This window comes from Malus domestica, chromosome 11 (assembly GCF_042453785.1).
Source record: "Malus domestica chromosome 11, GDT2T_hap1".
Classification (NCBI taxonomy): Eukaryota; Viridiplantae; Streptophyta; class Magnoliopsida; order Rosales; family Rosaceae; genus Malus; species Malus domestica.
The window spans coordinates 26,970,827-26,988,039 of NC_091671.1; the positions used below are offsets into that span (position 1 = coordinate 26,970,827).

Consider the following 17,213-nt stretch of genomic DNA (forward strand, 5'->3'; position numbering starts at 1 on the left):
AAATTGAACTGATGTTTCATGTGGTTATAAGGTAATCGGAAGATAGATTCTGTGATAAAAAAAATTTGAATTCAAACCCTTGTTGTATAATCCGTTTACAAATTTAGTCCAAAAGTAATTTTTTAATTAAATGTCTGTTAAATGTATGGGCAAAATCAAGGTTCTAAAAGACGCTAGGCGCTAGTAGGGCAGCGAGCTGGAGCCTAGCGCCTAGGCAGCTAGTCGGCCACCTAGGCGGATTTAAGTAAATCTGCTATATTTTGTGTAAATAAGTGTCTGTTTATACTTAAACACAGAAAGCTCATTCGCATCTTCCCATTCCATTCATTCTCATCTCCCCTTCCCTTCCTTCACCAATCCCCATTCCCCACCCACCTTTTCTTTCTTTATTAATTTTAAATGGCCAAATCAGATAAATAGTCTATATGGTGATAAGAGATTCAAAAGATAGCATTTATGGTAAAATAATTCAGATTTAAACACTAGTAAAATCCGTCAGGAAATTTAGCCCAAAAATGATTTTTCATTAAATGTCCTTTAAATGCATGGGTAAAATTGTAATTTGACGTGGTATTATGAAAAGCGAAAGGCTCATATGTCAATCCATGTAGGATTGACATATCAGTTGAAGTTTCTTTGTACCTTCAATTTGATTTTATGACATTCCACTTAGGATTTGACACATCCCTTGGAGATGGTCTAATGTGCAATTTTTCCTTGTCATGGGTCTATTTGGGCCATTTGTTATAAGTTATCATGCCCACCTTACACCAAAAGCCCAATGAGCCTAGAAACTCAAAACTAACTTTAAGGCCCATTTCAGCATCATATGCTCTTGTAATTTTTTGAATAACTTAATTAGTGTTAATTAACATCTTTAACTAAGCTAAGGATCTAATTAACCCAAATTAATTAACTTACCATCTACGTTGATTTTTTCAAACTTAAGCTTATGAGCGTGTGATCCAGTAGGTTCTAATTTAGTTAGGTTTTAAGCAATTAGAACTCTGACTAATCGATGATAAATTTAAAATCATTTCAAATTCTCCATTCTATGAGAACTTGTTATGGTTAATTTTCACGGCTCCCACAAACTAAGAGTGACTCCTTGTAGTATATCATTGTTATCTAAGCTAGGAAGAATGGTAGAGAACATATTTAGTTGGAACAGCAATGCAATACAATCTCTCACTAATTCATTATGCTTAATCGCATTACTAGTGCACTAAATCCGTGTTGATCCCTTAATGTGAAATCTCAAGTACATATGATTCTCATGAATATGATCGAAACTCTTAATCATATTCAAACACTTTGAACGACGATTCCAAAATCATATCTTAGAGCACATCGCCCTCTTTACGAAAGGTAGAAATTCCTTGTACACTCTCATTCCTTGTTGCTTGAGCTTTTACGTGGGCGTGTATGGCTCTTTTTCCTTCACTGCAGTTTCTCATGTGGTCTTATCTGAGCACGGTTTTTCTCTAAGCCACTCGTTTATACATTTATATACTCTTGTCCAAAATTTCTACATATTTCGTGTTGATAATGTGTTGTAAAACAAGCACAATACGAGTGCCTGCGACTTCGAGGTGGGTTTTAATGTGAGAATAGGAATAATACCTTTCATAACATTCAATTCTATGGAGCAAAACTCAAAGATTGTTGCTACCCAACACAATACAAAGGAAAAGTGCAGCATGCAGAAATAAGAGGAAGGGAAACTATACGTACTGCAACTACCTTCCATATTTACAAGACCATTTTTGTGCTCCACTGCAATCGTCTAACATTAGGAAATCACCACATGTTATGAGCCGATCCTGGAGTTTACGAGAGTTCTGTGAAACTATATATATAACAAAAGGATGAAACTCCTCGAAAAGCCACGACACGATCTAATTATCAGAATTCTTCGCTTCGTAATATTTTCATTTATTAGAAAAGCTAACACAATGCTTCTACAAACAAGGTGGGAAAATGAAGCAAACATGCACCTCTGTTATCCAAATTTGAAGAAAAACTCTCAAGGCTCCCTTCTTTAAGCTCATCAGGCCTATTTTGCGCACTTTGACGCGTCACCAAACACCTTGGTGTAACAGATTGGGCAAGCCTGATAATAGAAATAGTGTCAGCTGAATTGAGTCACTGCTAAAACAAATCCAATAGATTCTAAAAACCAATATATTCATCTTAAGAAAGAAAAAACTGCTTGCCTTGTTGATGCTAAGCCATCTGGTCCCACAACCAGCATGATAGAGGTGTTTGCACGGTAGAGCAATCCGCCGGTCCCCTCGTTTATATTCCATCTGGCAAATCACACATCTACGTGCAACAAGGGACTACAAGTTAATATGACTGCAAAAAGTATACACAGAAAGCTGCTTATAGGAGATATGGATATTACAATATAAAACTGTTGTTTCAGAGGAGCTACAAGTCCACACCAAATTAAATTATTTTCCGGTGCAACTAAAGTGCATATGGGATGAAAGGCCTGTCGGCAGTAAGCACAGAAAGATCCCGAGCACTTTTAATAGGGAATGGGAATTAAATTGAAAAGTATACTCACCAGTATGCATATTCACCGATTTGAAACCATTAACTTTACCAGATTCAATCCTATGATTCATATCCAATATTGCTTCTCTGTATATTTTCTGAAGAAAACCACAAGTTTCTTAAGACCCAAGTAGGTCACTGAAGTATGCAGCTGAAGATCAAGTCCTTACTTTTACGCTCCACAGCGCCAATATATGAAAAAATCTAAAGTCATGTCCACTTTAATTCAATATCCTAACGTAAAAATGATCCCAACATTTTATAGCCTTGTGCAGAAAGAACCATTCGAGACTCATATTAATCATACAACCTATGATACCTACCTTCACTCCCCAAGAAATCAGCGTTCTACATCTTCTCTACAGACCACCATACTAATGAAAACAGCAAAAACAAGTTCCTTTTCTATTCTTGAGATTTGAGCAAGGGAAAAAGTTGTTCTTGCAAAAATTAGTAGATGTTAAACTTCCTATTTCTATATTTAACCAAGAGAGATTCCATTAAACCGGAATTTAGAGAGAGAGAGAGAGAGAGAGAGAGAGAGAGAGAGAGAGAGAGTAATCACATTTTTTCAAAAGAACAATAAATAAGGGCAATCTATACCTCTCGTCTCGTGATTTCTTTAGAGAGAGAGTAATCACAGTTTTTCAAAAGAACAATAAATAAAGGCAATCTATACCTCTCGTCTCGTGATTTCTTTCTCGAGAAAAAGCTGCATTTGTACTTTGAGATTGGAAGCAAGGAGATCTGATCTTGGGAGAGACCTCGACTTTGAGTTCCAACTGCCTCACCTAACTCAAGTAATTCCTGAACGTAAAGAACATTGTCAGTAACATGTATTCCAAATAAAAGATTTTTAGTAAGTAGCAGATGTTCCCATACAACACAAGACATTACAGGCATACAACTATAAAACTACCCTCACAACTCAAGAACCCTGTTCTGCTTTAGAGATTCACTCACTAACGATTATACAGTAAGGTCCCCACCATGAAGACAATTCTGCCAGATCCAACATCACATCCACAAGTTAAAGCTGATGACACTTAACCAGGAATATGATATGCTCAACAAACTTCTATTCCAGTGGGCTCAAATAATTGAGCAATCCAACTTAAAAGAATTGAATTCAAAATCAGTCTATACACGTGAATGCTTTAAAAGTAAATTCCACCAGAGTAGAAGGGCAACACTTGCCAAATAATATGAGGCCAATCGTCCTATAATTACAACAATGCACTTAAATCAATGACAACAAAATTCGAATTCTACAATATGCGCAGTGCCACACAGAAATTTGTGCAGTTGAGAGATAGAAAAGCAAAGAATCAGAGACTAAGAAATTTGCAAGAATCTCCTCATTAAGAACAGAAATTACAGAAGGAGTCGTGCAATGATTGTTTAGCACACAAGCACTCCTCCAAACAATGAAGTAAATATGTACATCAAGAAAACGTACAGAAAAACACAATTTAAATTTCCAAGGCACAGATGGAATTTATTCCAGTATAAAACATGGCTAGTGTATCCATTTGTTACTATAAAATCTTAACAATACATAATCCAGATAAATGTTAAACAGAAAATCAACAGATAAGACATATTACTTGAAATTATAATATAATTGTATTATCCAAATTCTCAGGAGGACAAAGTGCAGTTAGCTCTAACCTCGTAACTCATGCTGTCAGGATCAATGTTGTCTTGCCAAATAACCTGCATATTTCACAGAAAATGCTCCAACTTAGTAATCTATTGAGCTCATTTTGTTTCACATAAAAGTTTGAATATGATAATGATGTAGAGTAAAAATTTCCCAGTAATCTGTGGTTTTTGAAATCACTGGAACCAGGAATAAGCCTGCCAAGGCTGTGATGGTATACTCATATACTTCCATTCATGTTAAGCCAATTTACTCAGCCCCAATATAGGTGCCCGTGTGCACATGTGTTGCACATATGCATATATGAATGCATTCATAGTTATATGTATAAATACATTTAGAGAAAGACCCAGAATATGAAGAAACTAAATACCTGATGATCATGGGAATTTTGATGTCTCCGTGGGCCTGAAATGTAAATGATGATACTTAGATTGATAGGAAATATTCAAGTGTCAAGTGTAAAGAAGTGATTCAGAACAGACCAAATACATTGGAAGCAAAGAGTATAGAAATGGAGGAGCAAATAGCAGCCACACCATCAACTTCAATCAGAAACATGTTTATAATATGCAGTCCTTAAACATAAGTTTATAATAAACAGTCACGGGGGTGCTACCGGACTGCTACCTAGGCAACAATATGAAAAATGACAAACTTTATAACAATAAAACACCTAATTCTTATCTTCTTCTTCCCTAGAGGTATAATGTATTTCATCCAACTCTATAAGTCTTCACTAAGATTACTTATTCTCTATGTCACCAGGCCCTCCAGGCCCTGTAATGTTCTAATCCACAACTTAGGAAAAAATAATAACATTAGAGAATGCGAATTATTTTACCAGTCTTCAGGGCCTCTCACATAGGACCAGAAAAGAGAAAACTGCAGAGCATAATCATGAAGAACTGCAGCCTCCTTGCCCACCCCAAGAAAAGACAGAAGAAAAGCAACACTAAGAACTTACATTCTATGGGGTTGTCGCCTGTAGAAGTATTTGCATTTCCTTCCCATTCTGAGTTCACTGCCACATTCTGTTCATTAGTCATTGTTGAAGCGCTCTGCAAATGCCTTCTTTGTTCACCACGTCTTGGGTCAGGATCATTGATCTCATAAGCATGACTAAACCCAAGATCATAGGATGAAGTATTCCCAGGTTCCGATAACCCAAACTTGTAATAATTTGTATTCATTGTTGGGTAAGCACTCTCCTACACATGTGAGAAGGAAATTGAAATTGAAAGAAATTGAAATAGATGAAATACAGATAAACATTCCAAGGTTCAAAATTTGGATTAATAATGGTGGAACATCAAACAACAACTCGCTACTTATGTCTTAAAGCAATCCTATCATGGGAACCCATATAAACTCCTTTTCAATGAAGTCAGCAATCCTACAGATCTAAAATTTGGAAACATAATGACTAACTAAACAAATCACCAAGTTGGTGGTTGAAAAAGAACACATTTGTGCAGATATTTAAGGTAAAGTACCTGAGCATGCGAATCGCCTGAAAAAATAAAGTTCACATGTTCATAGGTAAGACCCTCAAAATACTCCATAAAGCTACCCGCTGAGCTATAAGGACAGCTGGTGTAGGTGTAATGAACTTCCATGTTCGGGTCCCAACTCATTTTTAAAAACCGCAAGACAGACGAGCAATCTAAAGGGCACAAAGAGAATACAAGAAATGAATATTTTACAATGATGAATAGACCGTAAGGTTCATAAATAAAACGAATCAGGAGAGATGTAAACCTGATCTTTCGACAAATTCTAGCACCCAATATCAGTTTCACACTTACAGAAATACCTGCAAATCAAAACGAACAATCAAAAACTCATCCCAGATGAAAAATCAAGAGTTACAAATCAACAGCCAGAGAACATAAATCCAGAGTTTAAGAATGCCAGATGGTTGAAACAATGAAATCGAAGCTGTTCCAAATCCATATAGTTTCCGTTATCTTCATATTTCAACCGGCATTGGTGGATCTAAGCAGATTTGTGAAATTATTAATCTCCATTTCATCTATCTCTGGGAAGGATTAAACTCGATTAATTACCAGAAATTTATTACTAAAAATGAATAGAGATAACCGTTTACTTGTACTTAATTGGGAAGCTTCCGCGGTCATTTGCGCAGAAATTTTCCTTCTGGTAACTCTCTAATGGAAAGTTTTTCGTTCAGACAGAAACAAAACAAATGGATTAAAAGGAAACGAATCGCTTTCGAAACCCAGGCAGCATTATGACCACAACAAAATGTAAACTGCCGATTCCAACCAGACTGTTTTAATTTACAGATTAGCTAGAAAGAAATTCATTATTCCGAAACAGTAACAAATTTAGATACGAAATCACTAATAATTTGATCCAAACACCAAAAATTAGAAATAATAATATCATAGCATTTCCTCTACTTTTCCTATCAACTTTCTCGGCAACCAAACGCAAAAGGAATCCCGCCAAATCTACCTAATCACCAAATCAAGAAAAAACCAAACGCCGGACAGCAGAGAAAATCCGAGAAAACGCGACGGAAAATGAGTTTAGAATGCATCAACGGATCAGAGCAAGCTAACCAAACGAAATGAATAAAAACACTGAAAGAGATTGAGATTCTCAAGGGATCAAATAACCGACATTGCTGGCTTTTCTCCTCAGAAGCGCTTGGTCTCCAGCTTCTGCTTCTGCTTGAAGGAAATGGCTTTCCTGCTTTGCTCTGTGCCCCTCTCTCTCTCTAGGTTCAGGGAGGACGATGGTGCTGTATTTAGTAAGGGCGAGGAGGAGAGAGAATCCCGAGTGACTGCCGTGGCTTTATGCAGTGGTTTCAGTGACACGCGATGTCCGTTTGACGAGAGGAGATTGGGATCTGCTGTCGCGCGGCATATGCCAACACAATCGTCTCTCTCTCTGCTGCTGCTCTAACCGTTGCTTTTACTCTTTATCCACTGCTCGGCTCCGCCCCCACCCACCCAAGGAAATTATCCGCCTTTTTCCTTCGTTTTCTTTGTAATTATTTTCTTTTAAAATTAATCGGTAGACGTTTCACATTTACTCGAGTGGACTAGTTTATATTATGAATTTGGGTTCGAATTTTCTCTCCCGCTAATAATTTGGATTAGTGGTTTTTATAAATTTGGGTTTGCATTTTCTCTCTCGATAATAATTTGAATTTTAATTGTATTCCTCCGTTTGAGATTATATGATCAAAGTTTAACAATCAATACTCCAACTCTTTTTTCTCTCCCATCTCTATCAATAAAATGAAAATAAAAAATCTCACACATGTTCCTTCTTTCCAAGCAGTTTTAAGTCTACACTCTAGTTGAATTTATCTCATGAAAAAAAATACAAACTACTCATGAGAAGCTTGACCTGTTTTTTAATCGAGTCAAACTAAGCTTTCCTTGTTTCTTTAACGAGCCAAATCCATTATAAGTTCGAGCTCTTTCATACTAATTTACAGCCCTAGGCTAAACTTATCATTTTATATATGGTTCGCATATGCATTAACAGCTTACACAATTACATAAACGTGATAAAGCATGTAATTTCAAGCTAGGCGGATTTATCCAAAACACGAATTGTTTAATTCATAGCAAATGGATCGACGTGATTATTATTGACATGAACCCGTTGTATTTTCCGAATTGATTTATTGTATCATGTCTAAAAATGCCACCTTCAAATCACATGAATACAAATTTACAAATGAACTCTATTCTTAGTTTCTTATTATGTGATGTGAATGCGTTGTATTTGAAGTAAATAAATAAGAATTAAAAAACGAGAGGCGAAACATTTGATCACCGAACTCGGTGAAGTTTGAAGCATGGGCTCCACAGAAGTCGAACCAAATGATCCAAATCCAAGATTCTGGTTGGGATTGCAATGAGTGGTTGGCTTGCCAAATTTGCCATTACAAAAATGGGACCTTTAATTTGGTTGAAGATAGATCACCAAAACCATCCGACTCCCAACCCCCCGAAAGGAAGTTGGTCTCAGTCGAGGTTCGTTATGACTCAACTTGTTGTATTCCTAAGTCGACTTTTACAAATTACGAGTTCGGTGTGAGTTTGTCTTGATTAACTATTTGTGTAGCTTGATTCAAAAAAATTTATTTTTTGTACGAACGATTTATTTATATTAATGTGAGTTTAATCTGACGATGAGTTAATAATAATATGGTTTAAATTCGTCTTTGACGATAATCGAACATAATCGAACATCAAATTTGTCTTTAATGCTTTATAATTGCACAATTTATGATAAACAGATGTGATTGAAAGATTTTCAAAATTTTCAAGAAGAGATCCAGCAACGAAGATTCTTCTGGCTTTCTTGTGAGTAAAAACTCCTGGATGATGTGAAAGGAGTGTGGGGGCCCACTACAAGTTTTGATGTTATTATTGGTGGGGTGGTTGGTACCCTTTTGACACCTGATTCAACAAATAAACTATACTATAAATGGAGCATGCAAAAGTTTGTGATGATTGTTTGTTGCCACCAAGGAACTTGTACTTGACTTTTCTCGGCTGCGGCTGCGATGCAATTTTCAACCTTTTTTTTTTTTTTTTTTCATTTTTTGGTTGAAATATGTATGAAATTACTTCAATTTCACCACCTATATACCATTTTGGTTCAAGTTTCCCAAACTCTAGTATAATCCTTTGGGCATCTTACAAACTCAAATACGACGTCGAGGAAAGGGTCAAACATAATATATTCGTATTAGAATAATAGAATAAGGGTCGAACATATGTATTTATTTGGTGGAATAAAGGGTTGAACATCAAGGCATTATGGTCAAAAACAAGATCTTTTGATACATGCGATTGACCCAATAAATTAAATCGCCACATAATAATATTAAGTAGTTGTAAGTACTGTAGCTAGATCGCAGGATTTGTGTTGCTTCAACCAAATGGGAGAGAAAGGATTACTGTTCCACTGTAGTTGTGGTCTCTCTGTCCAATTAATCGTTTTTAGCTTTTGGTCTGCCATGAGAGACAAAGGCTGGGGGCTGGCAGGCATGTGACATGAATGAGGGATAGAGGGACAGAATCAAACCTGGCGTGCAAGACAAGTCAAGGACAAGTAATCACATATATTCTTTATTCTTTTTGTCTGCCTACGTTTGGCAACCAAAGCAAAAGTTGGCTCTTCCACTTGTGTCCCAATTGGGCTGCGGAGAGATTTATCAGTGTGCCCGGAATACAAGCATATACGCCATATTTCATATATCATTACACATGTGGAGGGATATTTGAAAAAAAAATAATAATTCCTCTATTTGTATAATAATATATGGCGTACCGTCTTTTGTTCCAAACATAATGAAATCTCTGGATTGGCTTTCCAAATATTTGCTTCTTTCCTTTATTAACCCTAATATCGCCAAAATAGAGCTTAAACATTTACCAGTAGAAGCTTGCAACAACTCTTACAGCCAGGATAATACAAACAAAACTCCCGGAATATGATTGAATAGTGTTTAGGAGACGAAATCCTCTAAACTAGGTTATTGAGTGAGAATCCCATTAGTTCCAAATCAATATCTGTAGCTATATGGGGGTGGAGTTGTAGGTTCATATGAACTTAAGCTCCACCAGAACCATACTTCTTTCCGAACACGATCTCCTGAAGCTTGTCGTAACCTGCAAGCACCCCGGCACCAGCAACTGCACGAAGAATGTTGGCACCGGCACCCTTGAAGAGAGACTTCGCACCCTCATTCTTAAGGATTTGAGAGAAAGCGTCAAGCGAGCTCTTGTACTTGACGGCTTCACCGGATGTCATCATCATCCTTCTACGGACAGTGTCAATTGGGTAAGATGCAAGTCCGGCGCCGTTGGTTATAACCCAACCAAGACCAAAGCTAGCAAAGAAACTATCCTGAAATTTCCCAAAAAAAAAAAAAAACGAAAAAAATGTGAGATAATCCCCATAAGTTTGTGTATATGGACAGTGGAAATATGACTTGGTACACAAGCAATCCACTTACCTGCAACTTTCCAGTGAGGATCACAGGCTTCAAAGAATCATACATTCCAAAGTACAGACCACGGTACACAATGATTCCAACACAAGAAATGTTGAAGCCGCGGTAAAGGCCGGCAACACCATCTGACTTGAGAGTCTTTTTGTAGACATCAACCAGGCCATTGAATTGCCTCTCTCCTCCCTTCTTTGCGGCCTTGGAATCGTTTGCAAGACGGGTACGAGCATAATCCAAAGAGTAGACAAAGAATAAAGAAGAGGCACCAGCAGCACCACCGGATGCCAAGTTACCTGCAAACCATTTCCAGTAGCCATCCTTGTCCTTTCTGAAATTGAACAACCTCTTGAAGTAATCTTTAAACGCAAAGTTTAAGGCCTGAACAAAGACAAACCAATGTAAGTACACTGCAGTAAGACTCAAAGATACAAGAGACTGAGAGCGAGAAAAAGATGACGTAGTTATAGAACTCGGAATATGTGGAAAGACAGACCTGAGTTGGGAAGTAACGGATGACATTTGCCGTGTTTCCTCGCCACAATGATACCATCCCCTCATCTTTCATTGTTCGGCTAAAACAATCTCCAATTCCCTTGTAGGGTTCAGAGAGCCTACCGGCTTTGATCATCTCATCCTGATTTTGAATCAAGAGCTTTACACGCTCAATTGGAGCAGCAGCAGTCTTGGACACAGCAGCAGAAACGCCACCCATTAGAAAATCAATAGCAAAGCCCGAAAATCCTTTCTCCTTTGGGGCTTGGACAAACACAGGCAAGGCACCTGAAGCCACCAACGGATCATTAGCTCGACATGCTTGGTTCATGGGATATTGCAATACTGCATTTGAATAACTTCCATATGAAAAACGCCTTTGATTGACGGAAGGCCGCTGGATGGCCCCATAGTGGCTGGAACTCAGATGAAGCTGACCCGAAAACTTTTCCGTGATAGTTGGGTGCTGGCGCCTATCAGCCATTACTTAGAAATGAATGAAACACCTGCAAACTCATTCAATCTTGTAGTCAGAAAGGAGGACAAGGGAAAATATCATGCAAAATATAGATTACAATGTTTCCACAAAAAAAAAAAATTTACAAAAGATCGAACAAATCATAACTGAAACTCTAAAAGGATTAACAGATCCGCAACAACAATGAACCCTAAATTAAAATTTTCTGAAAAATATACAAGACCGAAACAATTTTCAACTGATGAACAATGTTAATCATATAAAAATAAAAGGAACCAGTTGACAATTTGCTTATTGTTAACTCTCAGCTATCACAATCAATCTGTTGTATCAAAAGTTATAAAAACAACGTAAACTCAACATTTCCAGCTTGAAATTAACATGATCATATTGGGAATTCGTTGCTTAAAAGTTTTACAACCATTTCAACTCCAAAATAAATAAATAATCATTTTACAAATCTTAGATTCTCAATTGTTGAAATGATCACTGTTCATTTGATATTGATCAGATCGATAACCCGGATTTGTATGATCATTTTAGTCAATTTCCCAACAAAACAATCATTGATAACACTGACTGAATCTGAATTTCCAAACACGATGACAAGATTGATTATAAGATAAAAGGAATTAGTAGAAGCAAGTGAAAGGAAAACTATATCATTAAGAAAAAAAGGGAAAAAAATAATCAAATCCCAAACTTCACATAAAATGATAGGAGTAAACAATGTATCAAACACATTACAAGCATATCTAGGTTAAAACCAAAAAATAATTATTTGAAAGCATTTACATTATAAAGAAAAAAAATTCAAAACCAACGAAAGCAATTGACAAATCATATACCAACAACAACGTGAATAAAAAAGGGTGCAAAATATTTACACTACTATTTTTTATAGATTGGCACTCCTGATCCAGCTTTTTTTTGTGCTTCATCAGTAATTGGGTGAACATAATGAGAATGCATGAAAACATGAAAGGAGCGTGAACAGACGAAATGGAAGTGTAAAATCGTGACTCTAACCCTAAACAAGTTCCCAAGATACATTCAACAAATATATATACCTTTTACAGCAGTTGATACATGCGATGCAGAGAGAGGAAGGGGGAAGAGTGATAGATCCAAGTGACCCAAAAGAAAAGGAGAGATCTGAACACCCTTTTGATGGTTTATAACAAAAATAGAAATACAATAAATTACATATGTGAAATCCGAAACTTAAGCGCAAAATACAAGGTCTAAACACCACATAAAATGTAAAAAATAAGAGAGATGTGATCGATCAAGTCAGAGAGAGAGAGAGGGGGTTACCCTTTGGGCTTGGGAAGCGGAATGTGAAAGGAGGAGAGGTTAAGGAGGAGAGATATGGTGGGAAGGTCAATGCCACTCACGAGGGTTTGAAACCGAAATGAATACTCCCCTCTTACGTTGTTTTTATAATATTTCACCAATGGCCCAGTGATTTGGAAGGTAATCATAGCCGTTGATACGGAAGAACTTAGTTTTTTTGGGAAGATTGGTGAGCGGAATTGGGCAAAGTTCTACATTTGGCATGAAATTATTATTTTTCCATCCAAACTGGTATGTGATTAAAATGATTCTTCGTATTTGGTTTGGTTGGTTCAAGCAAGGTTTGGAGAAAATTTCAATGTGTCAGGAGCACACACTTCAGCAAGACGTGGTGTTCTAAACCAATTAAAATAGGGAACTTTAATGAAAAGGGCTTGGGCAAAGTTTATTTTAATAAAAAAATCATGCTATAACTTTATTTAATTAAAAAGACTTAAAATTTAATGAAAAGCCCTTAAATTTTAATAAAAATGACAAAAGAACTTAAATTTTAATGAAAAAGACATAATTTTAATATTAAAAAAAATTCTGACAAGCGCACAAACTGTTTATGAAACTTTCTACACTGTTTATTAAACTTACGACACTGTTTATGAAACTTACTACACTTTTTATGAAACTTAATACACTGTTTATAAAAATACAGTCAGAGTTAGCAACCATCTAGAACCTTCCGTACCAATCAAAATTTGCAATTTTCTCAAACAATTCACTTTGTATTGAAAAAAGGCAGTTAATGGACTTGATTTGATTTGATATTGTTCCCTTCTATTATTGGCAAACCTTCCCTTATGCAACCTTGTTCCATCAAGCTATGGCTTTCTAGAAAATGAGGCACGGAGGAAACTGGGTTTGATTTGAAGGTTAGGCAATTAGGGTATGGGTTTGCTAGGCTTTGTCGTGGGAGGGGGCACAGAGACAGAGAGGATGATGCGTTTGTGGATGGAGCTAACGATGAAGTGTTGGGCGGATGGGTTGTAGGCGAAGCTTTCTGTAAAGGTTGGGGGATCGAAAATTGACGATGGCGAGGAGTAAAGAGCAAAGGGAGTGGAGGATGGAGGTGATCTTGTAGCGGAATTAGTGGTATTAGTGAAGGAGGGATAGACTATAGGTATTGTGGGAGAGGGGATTAGGATGGGGTTTACAGAGGAGGGCGAGTTGGAGTTACAGAGTTTTTTTCTTTTTTTTGGGGGGGGGGGGGGGCGGGGGAGGGACATGCGCTCAACGTACTTGGATTTTTAAAGTTTTTAATTTATTTTTATTTTTTGTCCTTATCATTAAATAAAATTTAGTGTATGGTTTTTGATTAAAATGTAAAGGTTTAAAACTTTTTTTCATTAGTTTTCCTATTAAAATATTAAAATAAGCCATGGCTTTCTATTTTATGATTAAATAATAGGGAGTTTTAACGAAAAGCCCATGGTACTGTTCACTTTAACGAAAAACCACATTTTTACACTAAAAAGTCAAAGTTTTCAAGCCCTTTTCATTAGTTTTCCTTAAATAATAAGCTAAGAACTTTAACTTCATCCCAACAATGGCGTTAAACTTTCTCTCTCTCCCTCATCTCTGTAAATTTGTAAATCTGTGCAAAATTATTCTGTTTACTGAAATTCAATTATGCTACTATCAATTAAAAGAAACAAATTTGATTCATGGTTCTTTGTTTGAACAAATTACTTCCTAAATCCAATCGGTTAACAAGACCATTAATTTCATTCCCAAGATGTTAATAGTTATCTTAAGCAACGTGGACGATTCCTTCGAAATCTAAGCAGGGCAAAGTTTTACTCTTTCAAACGACAAGGGACGAATTGAAAGATTACAATCTTGAGCTTTCTCTTGATCTTTTGACGACGACAAAAAAGAATTCAGAAATAAAAAATTACGACCAATGAGAAGGAATTAAGAAAGGCAATGGTAAAGTTTAAAGGAAAGGTTTTTTTGGTGTTAAGACCATCCCTAAAGGAAATATCAAATTATAACAGTTAAATTATAATTGGTGGCTCATGTGGCAACATTCTTATGTCAAATTTTGTACTTCTCCAACTGAATTGTCAAATGTTTTTTTTTTATTAAAATAAAGCTTTAAATGTTAGTGGCATAAAGGATCCACCATTAAGATTAATTAAAAATAAATATGACATTGATATCAAATTTGACTCCTAATCACAAAGCCTTTAAATCCAGTCAGCAAATAACACTTCGGTTGGAAAGCTTTTTTATGTTAAATATGCACAATAACATTCCACCTAGTATTTTGACATCTTATTTGGAGATGCTCCTGTTTTTAATTTCTAATTAAAAAATGTAGAAAACCACGAGGCTTATTTTTATTGTTCCGAAACACAACCTATCAAGCTGAGGTGTTTCTCCAAGATTTGATTCAACAACTACAATGTTTTTACGAAATAGGAAATATCTTGGTTGTATTTTCACGCTTTGAAATGAGCATTTTATATTTTTTGTTGGTCGAAACATTCTTCATTAGACAAGTTTTAAGAAAATGTAAAATGCAAATAAGAATTTAAATTTACATCTTTTAGGAGATGAATCCTACCAGTTAAAAAAAAAATAGTTCGCAAATTTACATCTTTTTCATTAGTGTAAATTCATATTTACGTCTCATGATGGATTATTGATTCAAGAATGAGTACGAAATTTCCTTCTTATTTGGCAAGTACAATCATGACTCATGAGAATGCCAATTATGTTGCATAGGTTTCAAACATCCACGAAATGGTGAATCCAAAAAGCTTGGGGGCTTCATGGTGTGTTGGGATATCATTTATTGTATGTCAAGGAAGTACAATCATCCTTTGTCATTTTTTTTTCTTTTTCTGAACAGAAACCATTCTATTAAGAAGCAGTAGCTACAATAAGGAAAGGGTCCCAAAAAAAGATTGAGAACCCCAACAGTAAGATAAACCCCCCCCCCCCAAAAAACGGGAAAGAGAACCTCAGGTTGGTTATAGAAGACTAAGAGCGAAGCTCAAGTCACCACCCAAAGGACCGAAACCCTCAGAAAGCGTTAGTGGAGGCATGGTAGGCCGTCAATGGAAACGATATAAACTAGAGCGGATAGGGGTCTAGGAACCTAGCCTTCCGGACACATCCCTAGTTTGCAATGCGAGACAACCTAATCAGTTGCCGAGTTTGCTTGATGAGGAATCCAGTACCACTTAAAAGAAGTAAAGCGGTGATGAAGGTTCCAAATTTGACTGAGGAAAGGAAAAATAGACCAGTTGGCCTTCCGTTTATCACCATTAATACTATTCACCATAAAGGTTGAATCAGATTCGAAGATGACATTCGTCATGTTATCTTGGATGGTAGTTTGCACAACTAGAACCACGACCTTGGCTTCAACCTGAAGCGCAGATGAAGATGACCCATAACCACTATTCCCAGCCACTAAAGAGCCAGAGGCATCACAGTTCACGAACCAAAACCGACAGAGCCTGACTCTTTCGACCTGGAGGTATCACGATTAAATTTTAGCATGGGACTAAAATGAGGAATCCAGGTAGAAAAGGGCGAAGATAAACCTGGAAGATCCGAGGGCACTAAAAAAGGGATAGCAGACTAAAAATCCTTCATCGTTGAAAGTGCCATATGAACAGTAAAAGCAGGAGACGAGAAAGAGCCGTTAAAGCTGGCATGACGTCTTGTCTTCCAAATTTCCTAACATATGAAAGTAACCAAGGAGTAGAAGCGGTCACGATCTGTAGTAACACTATTAAAGAAAGTAGACAAGGCTAGGAACCAACGGTCGAATGAGGAGATAGCTTGAACATCAATTTTATAGCTGAAATGGGGCACAAACCAAACCACTGCGGTCCAAAGGCAGAAGCAGATATAATGACTAGAGTTTCAGAGAAATCCAAGCAGAAATGAGACATTGGACTATCTTAAGCTCGGCATTGAAAGAGCCCCGACATTGTTGGAAGGCAATTGTTTGCAATTCTCCATAAGAAAAACTTGATCTTTAGCAAGACATTGGGGCCCTAAATGGTCTTCCAAAAATTAGGGTGAGTATAGTGTGATTGATGAGCCTTACCTTGAGAGGAAAGAGGATCCTCTTGGATAGAATGTCTCAAGGCATAGCCTGATTTGACTGAGTACTACCCAATCTCCGTCCAATGCCAAATAAGGCGATCACAAGAAGATAGATCCCCCAAAGGGATGCACTATTTCCTCAGCCTAAATGAGGGATCTAATAGGATCGAGATTCCAAGCTCCACAATTAATGTTGATAAGCTCCCGAGCCAAAGATAAGGTAATGGGAAAAATCGGTTGAGTAGGATGAAGCAGCCCATCCCTAAGGGAAGTAAGCCACTTATCTTGCCATATATTTACCATTTTCCCATTACCAACTTGCCAGCAGGCTCCATAAACAATTAAATCCCTACCATGAAGCAAGCTGCTCCAAGCCCACGAAGCATGTGAACCCTTGGAAACGTTATGGGCATCCTCATCAGCAAAGAGAGAGAAAGAGAGGCATGCTTCCAACTTTGAACTTTCTGAACAAACCTATCCTTGACAAACCCCAGCACTTCCTTCTTTGACCAACCCTAGATAGTTGGAAAGCCGAGGTATTTTCCAGGATTCAACGAGAAAGGTATATTAAAGATATTGCAAGCCTTGTCAATGAT

General features: G+C 36.9%; 2 protein-coding genes across 5 annotated transcripts; both read right to left on the reverse strand.

Annotated features, from left to right (window-relative positions):
- Positions 1 to 1,731: 1,731 nt before the first annotated feature.
- LOC103410479 (E3 ubiquitin-protein ligase BIG BROTHER-like) lies at positions 1,732 to 7,270 on the reverse strand. 2 transcript variants are annotated; one of them, XM_029088831.2, is made up of 9 exons: positions 6,875 to 7,270; positions 5,987 to 6,041; positions 5,722 to 5,891; positions 5,193 to 5,436; positions 4,599 to 4,633; positions 4,234 to 4,278; positions 3,242 to 3,369; positions 2,217 to 2,325; positions 1,732 to 2,113 (listed from the first exon to the last, which is right to left on the reverse strand). In XM_029088831.2, exons 3-9 carry the CDS (start codon positions 5,860 to 5,862, stop codon positions 2,057 to 2,059), a joined length of 759 nt encoding a protein of 252 aa, XP_028944664.1. In that variant the 5' UTR covers positions 5,863 to 5,891; positions 5,987 to 6,041; positions 6,875 to 7,270; the 3' UTR covers positions 1,732 to 2,056. The 2 variants fall into 2 exon arrangements, with proteins under 2 accessions (XP_028944664.1, XP_070664313.1); XM_070808212.1 differs by having other exon boundaries at positions 6,336 to 6,972.
- Positions 7,271 to 9,499: 2,229 nt separating this feature from the next.
- Positions 9,500 to 12,618, reverse strand: LOC114819769 (ADP,ATP carrier protein 1, mitochondrial-like). 3 transcript variants are annotated; one of them, XM_070808836.1, is made up of 4 exons: positions 12,520 to 12,618; positions 10,726 to 11,230; positions 10,239 to 10,610; positions 9,500 to 10,129 (listed from the first exon to the last, which is right to left on the reverse strand). In XM_070808836.1, the coding sequence occupies exons 2-4, from the start codon at positions 11,206 to 11,208 to the stop codon at positions 9,833 to 9,835; spliced, it is 1,152 nt and encodes a 383-aa protein (XP_070664937.1). In that variant the 5' UTR covers positions 11,209 to 11,230; positions 12,520 to 12,618; the 3' UTR covers positions 9,500 to 9,832. The 3 variants fall into 3 exon arrangements, with proteins under 3 accessions (XP_070664937.1, XP_070664936.1, XP_028945222.2); XM_070808835.1 differs by lacking the exon at positions 12,520 to 12,618 and adding an exon at positions 12,273 to 12,425; XM_029089389.2 differs by lacking the exon at positions 12,520 to 12,618 and adding an exon at positions 12,090 to 12,235.
- Between the last annotated feature and the right edge of the window lie 4,595 nt (positions 12,619 to 17,213).